The sequence below is a fragment of the Lampetra fluviatilis genome, chromosome 72 (assembly GCF_964198595.1).
Source record: "Lampetra fluviatilis chromosome 72, kcLamFluv1.1, whole genome shotgun sequence".
Classification (NCBI taxonomy): domain Eukaryota; kingdom Metazoa; phylum Chordata; class Hyperoartia; order Petromyzontiformes; family Petromyzontidae; genus Lampetra; species Lampetra fluviatilis.
This window is the reverse complement of record NC_136346.1, coordinates 770596-778605: the sequence shown is the minus strand read 5'-3', so window position 1 is coordinate 778605 and position 8010 is coordinate 770596. Positions and strand designations below refer to the sequence as shown.

Sequence of the window (8010 nt, the reverse complement as noted above, 5' to 3'; positions counted from 1 at the left end):
TGACCCTTTAATGTTTTTTCCAACACTGGAAATGAAAATCCCTTCCTGTTCTAGAATGACAAGATCCTTCAAGAGTGGTTCCAAAACTGCTCTGTATTCAAACTGTTTGACATCAACAGCTTTGCAAAGTAAAGCTAGGTGTATTGACGTTAATGCAGATTGCAACTTTGTTGGAACATTTGCCAAAACCCAATAAACAGCTGTTATTTTGTGTTTTTTTCTCGAAGTTCCTAGTGGGTTACACACCTCAAAGTCGTCAACGTAAAGGATTAAAGACAGTCTTGTTTCTTCCCCAGCATAAAATACATTTTGCTTGAAGGATTTTCCATCAAAAATTGACTTAATATATCCAGTACTTTTCGATTTAAAGCTTTCGTGACTGCAGGGATTCATCTTCTTGGTTCTTTCGGTAAAGTCACGTAGAAGGGAAGTAATAAAATAATAAAAATAAAACAATAAAATAAAATTCTCACGATGTTTCCGCCACAACGCAAGCAGCCGTCCTCAGGTGAAGAAACAGAGCTGTCGGAAAGACAGCGCTCCAATTAACATTGCTAAGCTTGGCAGCGTATTTTAAGCTGGGTGGGAGGAGACGAGCGCCTTGACAAATGAGTTTACATATCAACAGAATAATTTAGCATTGAATAAGCTGTGTTAATGTGAGAGAATTAGCAGGATGTTAAAGTCAGAAAATAGCGAGGGAACATTCGAGAAAGGGCACGGGGACGTTAATGAAAGGGCAGAAAACAAGGCGTTGGTGTTTGCGTAAAACTGTTGCTGCACATTCTTGGTTCTTTCGGTAAAGTCACGTAGAAGGGAAATAATAAATATAAAACAATAAAATAATTCTCACGACGTTTCGGCCACAACGCAAGCAGCCGTCCTCAGGTGAAGAACAGGTCTGTCGGAAAAACAGCGTCTGAATGAATGAATGTTCTTCACCTGAGGACGGCTGCTTGCGTTGTGGCCGAAACGTCGTGAAAATTGTATTTTATTGTTTTATTTTTGTTATTTTATTATTTCCCTTCGTGACTTTACCGAAAGAACCAACAAGATGAATCCCTGCAGTCACGAAAGCTTTAAATCGAAACGTTGCTGCACCGTTCTGACCCCCGTGCTCCTAACTGGACATCTGCGAATAAAAGAGCTTCATGGCTCATCGGGTTTCCTCCTGCTGCGGTCTAAATAAACGTTCTGATCGCGATTCTGCGTTGAGTCTCGTTGAGCCGCCTATAGCCTCGCCAGCTTCTATGGAGCTCGCCACGAAGAGGGCGACGGAGAGGCGAGTCGACCAGACCTTCAAAACGCGAATTTCACACTTCTGTTTCACTCAGCGCCATTTTTATTTCACTCTGCAGTAATTAGTTTCACTCAATAGCGTCACTTCCGTTTGACCCAAACGTAACTTCCGTTTCACCCTAACGTCACTTCCGTTTCACCCAGCGTCACTTTCGTTTCACCCCTAGCGTCACTTCCGTTTCACTCGAGCGTCACTTCCGTTTCACTTCCGAGCCCTCGCTCTCTCTCGCGCACAGAGACGCAGACAAAAAGCTCCCCCAGGTAGCCTCTGGGAGGCTGTAGGGGCAAGTGTAGTGTGAGTAGCGAGCAGCTGCATCGCCTATAACACACACAGACAAAGCTCCCCCAGGTAGCCTCTAGAAAGCTGGAGGGGCAAGTGCAGTGTGAGTAGCGAGCAGCAGCGCCTATAACACACACAGACAAAGCTCCCCCAGGTAGCCTCTAGCAGGGCTGTAGGGGCAAGTGCAGTGTTAGTGGCGAGCAGCAGCGCCTACTAAGGCGGCAGGCACTGTGGCACACGCAGCGCCCGGCCGCCTTTGTCTCCCTAAGCGGCGATTTGAGGCCGAGTAGACCTAGGGGAGAGTCGAGTTCTGGTTCACCCACCCAATCACCCACCCACCCACTCACCCACCCAATCACCCACTCACCCGCTCACTCACCGACTCACTCGCTCACCCAGTCAACCACTCACTCGCTCACCAACTGGTGAGCGATGGTGCTGAGCGCTCCTTCCATGTGGTGAGTGATGCTGCTGCTGCGCTCGCTGACGACCTCCTCGCTGGCGAGGCCCTCGACATTCCTGCTCGAGATGCCCAGAGCCAAGCGCACGAACCCCCACGGAGCGATGGTAAACTCCCTTCGTGTAGTGTATAGTAGTGTAGTGTGTAGTAGTGTATAGTCTAGTATATAGTAGTGTATAGTGTAGTGTATAGTAGTGTAGTGTGTAGTAGTGTATAGTCTAGTGTATAGTGTAGTGTATAGTAGTGTATAGTGTAGTGTATAGTAGTGTATAGTGTAGCAGTGTAGTGTATGTAGTAGTGTATAGTGGAGTGTATAATAGTGTATAGTGTAGTGTATAGTAGTGTATAGTGTAGCAGTGTAGTTTTTATAGTAGTGTAGTGTATAGTGTAGTGTTTAGTATTGTATAGCAGTGTATAGTAGTGTATTCTGTAGTGTATAGTGTCTATAGTAGTGTAGTGTATAGTAGTGTATAGTGTAGTGTATAGTAGTGTATAGTGTAGAGTAATGTAGTGTAGTCTATAGTAGTGTATAGTGTAGTCTATAGTAGTGTAGTGTAACATAAACATAGTTTCAGTTTAACTGGAGGGATAATGGTCAATTTACTCACCCACCTACTCACTCACCCACCCACTCACCCACGCACTCACTCACCCACTCACTCACCCACCCACTCACGCATCCACCCACTCACTCACGCACGCATCCACCCACTCACTCACCCACCCACCCACTCACTCACCCCACCCACCCACTCACTTACCCACCGACCCACTTACCCACCGACCCACTTACCCACCGACCCACTTACCCACCGACCCACTTACCCACCGACCCACTTACCCACCCACCTACCTACCTACCCACCTACCTACCTACCCACCTACCTACCCACCCACCCACCTACTCACCCAAACACCCACCTACCCACCCAAATACCCACCTACCCACCCAAACACCCACCTACCCACCCAAACACCCACCTACCCACCCAAACACCCACCTACCTACCCAAACACCCACCTACCCACCCAAACACCCACCTACCCACCCAAACACCCACCTACCCACCCAAACATCCACCTACCCACCCAAACACCCACCTACCCACCCACCCACTCATTCACCCACTCACTCACCCACCCACGCACCCACCCACTCACCCACCTACCCACTCACCCACCCACTCAATCACCCACTCACCCACCTACCCAACCACCCACTCACCCACCCACTCACCCACCCACTCACCCACCCACTCACCCACCCACTCACCCACCCACTCACCCACCCACTCACCCACCCACTCACCCACCCACTCACCCACCCACTCACCCACCCACCCACTCACCCACTCACCCACCCACTCACCCATCAGCCCACTCACCCACCCACCCACTCACCCATCAACCCACTCTCCCACCCACTCACCCACCCACCTATCCACCCACTCACCCACCTACCTACTCACCGACCCACCCACCTACCCACCCACTCACCCACTCACCCACCTACCCACTCACCCACCCACTCACAGCTGGGTGGGTATTGCTGTTGGGTGTTGATCGGTGTCACAGCCCCCGGCTGAGGCTGCGGCCGCTGCGGCCTCCCAGGGCCCCTCAGGCCCCGTGTCTCTGAACGCGGACGGCAGCGTCAGCATCAGGGTCCACGCGAAGCCCGGGGCGAAGCAGAGCGCCGTGACGGGTGAGGCTCACTTACACACACACTCATCCACACACACTCACACACTCATACACACACTCACCCACCCACCCAACTACCCATTCACTCACCCACCCAACTACCCATTCACTCACACACATACTCAATCATACACACACTCATGCACTCACTCATACACACACTCACCCACCAAACTACCCATTCACTCACTCACACACACACTCATACACACACTCATCCACCCACCCAACTACCCATTCACTCACACACTCACCCACCCAACTAGACATTCACTCACTCACACAACAACAACCGCCATTCGCCACTAAATGGCGGTGACGTCACACAAAGATTCCCCCATATAGTCTGAACAGACTGTAGGGGCAAGTGCTGTTAGCGAGCACCTATGAAGGCCAGAACGGTACACGAGGGGGGTGGGTGGCCAGCACCACGCCCGACCGCCTTTGTCTCCCTAGTGACAATGTTTACACACCTCACCAGGTACTCATTTGAGGCTGAGTCGACCTAGGGGAGGCCCGGGACCGGTTCAGATAATCGTCACTGGTGTTGGCCATGAGCGGGAATCGAACTCGTGTCGCCGGGTTCATAGCGCAGCGCACTAACCGCTACACTATCACCCACTGTGTGTGTGTGTCGCCCACTGTGTGTGTGTGTGGCGCCCACTGTGTGTGTGTGTGTGTGTCGCCCACTGTGTGTGTGTGTCGCCCACTGTGTGTGTGTCACCCACTGTGTGTGTGTGTGTGTCACCCACTGTGTGTGTGTCACCCACTGTGTGTCACCCACTGTGTGTGGTTGCCCGCCGCGTGAAGGCGTGGAGGAGGAGCCGGGGGGCTCCATCTCCGTCTCTGTCTCGGCGCCCCCCGTGGACGGCGCCGCCAACGTGGAGCTCCTCCGCTTCCTCGCCGCCGCCCTCGGCGTGCGCAAGGGCGACCTCGCCCTCGACAAGGTGCGCGACGTCGCGGCCACGTCGGGGACGCGACGTTGGGGATGCGATGTTGGGACGCGACGTTGGGGATGCGACGTCGGGACGACGTCGGGGCGACGTTGTGTTGCAATCGAAACGTCGTATGCTATTATTTAATTTATTATTTTATCTTTCTACGTGACTTTACCAAAAGAACCAAAGAGTAATTCCTGCAGTCACGAAAGCTCTAAATCAAGTCTGAGTGGACTTGCCGATGACTGGTACCAGCGGTGTCAAGATCGGCCTCAGTGGAGGAGGCTCGTGAAGGACGCTACAGGGCAGTTGGATGCAGTCGCCCTCCAACAACAATGGAGGGCGGAGGAGCGACGCTCGCAACAATGAGCGGAGCGCCGGGTGGCTAAAGCACAGCAAGTTGGCACAGTAGGGGGCACAGGTGGTGCATCAGCCAGTCATCTCGGTCATCTCAGGCAGTCGACCCGTGGCACCTGGGTCTGCCCCGTGACCTGCCAGCGGGCGTTCGACACTTCACGTGGCCTCAAGGTGCACATGGCCTGGCACAAGCGCCACTTAGTGGCGAATAGCGGTTGTTGTTGTGTGTGGGGAGCAGTGGTGTAGTGGTTCATAGCGCTACGCTGCGCTATGAACCCGGCCACCCGGGTTGCATTCCCGCTCACAGCCAACACCGGTGACTATTATCTGAACCGGTCCTGGGCCTCCCCTAGGTCGACTCAGCCTCAAATGAGTACCTGGTGTAGTGGCGTAGTGTAGTAAACATCGCAAGCACTGGGGAGACAAAGGCGGTCGGGCGTGGTGCTGGCCACCAATCCCCTCGTGTACCATTCCGGCCTTCATAGGTGCTCACAAACAGCACTTGCCCCTACAGTCTGTGAAGGCTATACGGGGGTCTTTGTGTGTGTGTGCGCGTGTCTGTGTGGTTAATGCAGAAACTTGATGATTCCTCTGCTAATTGGCCTTGCCTCTGTCTGTGTCTCGTTCTGTCTCTGTCTATCTCTCTCTGTCTGTCTCTGTCTGTCTGTGTCTCTCTCCGCGTATCTCCCCGCAGGGTGCCCACTCCAGGGAGAAGGTGGTGCGCCTGGCCGCTGGGCGTCTCGCGCCAGAGGCGGTGCACCAGCGTCTGCAAAGCGCCCTCGGGAAAACGTGACGGAGTGAGGTCTGGGGCAGGAGAAGAGCCGGATAGCTAGATTTGAAGCTTTCGTGACTGCAGGAATCCATACTCTTTGGTTGTTTCGGTAAAGTCACGTTGGTAGAAATTAAATAAAATAAAAAAATCACGACGTTTCGATTGCAACACAAGCAATCTTCATCAGGTGTGACAACCACAGAAAGCTCTTCGTGTCACAGACGGAATCCCAAGTAGAGGGGGCCAGAGAGGAGAGTGGTGGTGTAGCAGTCAGCGGTACAGATGTGTCGTGACGCCGACACGGCCGCTGTGTGTAGGCCCAGGCAGTGCCGGATGATACCAGTAGCTAAAGTATCTACAAATGCTACGGGCCCCGCGCTTTCAAGGGCCCCGCGCTAAATGCTTTCAAGCTATCAATTCCGGTTCAGTGATTCCGCATTTGCACTATTACTAGAGTACTACACCACGGCTGCTGCTGCTGACTGTTGCTGGGGCTGCTGCTGCGGCTTCTTCTTCTGGGGCTGTGGCTGTGGATGCTTCCACTGCTGCTGCTTCTGCTGTGGCTGCGGCTGCTGCTACTGCGGCTGCTGCTGGGGCTATTTTCGCTGCTGCTGACTGCTGCTGACTGCTGCTGCTGACTGCTGCTGCTGTGGCTGTTGCTGCTGTGGCTGGGGCTACTTGCGCTGCTGCTGCTGCTGCGGATGCTGGGGCTGCTGCGACTGCAAGAAATGTGCCTCCTCCGGGCTCTAGAGACCACCTGCAGAAGATTCGAGACGCGCGTTGACAACGATGGCGAACAAGTGGGAGAGACTCTTTGACTTCTTGAAGCTATCAACATTACATCCGTTATCACGTTCACAGTGTGAGATTATGCGTACTCTTTCCATTACTAACGACCGTCCCGTATAAGTGTTGACATTTTTTTGAAGCACCCTCTATGTGAACGTGTCGTGAAACCCACCACCACCCGACACAGCCGTTTTGTAAGGGTTTGTAAAGTAGGGTTTGTCACGTGAGGTTTGTTACGTAAACAGAACATTGGCACGCTTTGTCTATGTGACACAAACCTTACCAATGGGCCGTGTCGGGCGGTGGCGGGTTTAGCGACACGTTGACACTTGCGCTCTCTAACCCCAACAAAAACGCGTGTTTCGGCATGCGGAGGCCGCAGCCTACAGCGCTGCCACGAACACCGGGATGTGGAGGTCGCCCATGGGTTTGCATCTCGCTGATTCCCGCCGCACAAAATCCGTCGTCTGAGGGCGGTGTGGGGAAGCGCGTTCCTTCTCGGTGCCTCCACGTCCTCCTGTACCACATCACTCCGTCTCTTCTCTAGACTGTACCACTCACCCACCCACTCACACATCCACTCACTCGCACACACACACACTCACCCACTCACACACTCACCCACCCAACCACCCACTCACACACACACCCACTCACACACTCACCCACTCTTACACTCACACACTCACCCACTCACTCACACTCACCCACTCACCCACTCACACACCCACTCACCCACTCACACACCCACTCACCCACACACACACTCACACACCCACTCACTCACCCACTCACACACTCACACACCCACTCACCCACTCACCCACTCACACACCCACTCACTCACACACCCACTCACTCACCCACTCACACACTCACACACCCACTCACACACTCATCCACTCTTACACTCACTCACACACCCACCAAACCACCCACCCACTCACCCACCGACCCACTCACCCACACACTCACCCACACACTCACCCACCCACTCACCCACTCACCCACCCACTCACCCACCCACCCACCGACCCACTCACCCACCCACCCGCTTTCCACCCACCCACTCACCCACCCACCCACCTACTCTTCCACCCACCCACCCACCCACTCACACATCACTCCATCTCTTTTCTAGCCCATGCCACTCACCCACCCACCCACCCACTCACCTACCTGCCCGGTCTTCCACCCACCCACCCACCCACTCACCCACCCATCACTCCATCTCTTCTCTAGCCCGTGCCGCGCCCATTCAGCCCCCTCTATCCGACCAAACAGAAGCTGTTTAGGCTTGCGGTGGCTGGGCATGCGGGCTACATGGCCCAGCCAACGCAGCCTTGCCATCCGGAGGAGCTCACCGATGGGACTTTGTCCAGATCTTTCAAGGATTTGTGAGCTCCTCACACAA

The 8010-nt window shown here is 53.9% G+C and overlaps 1 protein-coding gene across 1 annotated transcript; it reads left to right on the top strand.

The window, feature by feature from the left end:
* The first annotated feature begins 1493 nt into the window (after positions 1–1493).
* Positions 1494–6892, top strand: C72H15orf40 (chromosome 72 C15orf40 homolog). Its single transcript, XM_078883742.1, has 4 exons — positions 1494–2146; positions 3615–3741; positions 4551–4687; positions 5730–6892. The coding sequence occupies exons 1-4, from the start codon at positions 2045–2047 to the stop codon at positions 5826–5828; spliced, it is 465 nt and encodes a 154-aa protein (XP_078739868.1). The 5' UTR covers positions 1494–2044; the 3' UTR covers positions 5829–6892.
* The last annotated feature ends 1118 nt before the right edge of the window (positions 6893–8010 follow it).

Bases quoted from the DNA above. Each gene is read 5' to 3' on its own strand.
- C72H15orf40 (XM_078883742.1), top strand. From the start codon at position 2,045: ATGCTGCTGCTGCGCTCGCTGACGACCTCCTCGCTGGCGAGGCCCTCG. The intron at 3,742-4,550 runs GTGAGGCTCACT...CGCCGCGTGAAG, and splicing joins GAAGCAGAGCGCCGTGACGG to GCGTGGAGGAGGAGCCGGGG. The intron at 4,688-5,729 runs GTGCGCGACGTC...ATCTCCCCGCAG, and splicing joins GCGACCTCGCCCTCGACAAG to GGTGCCCACTCCAGGGAGAA.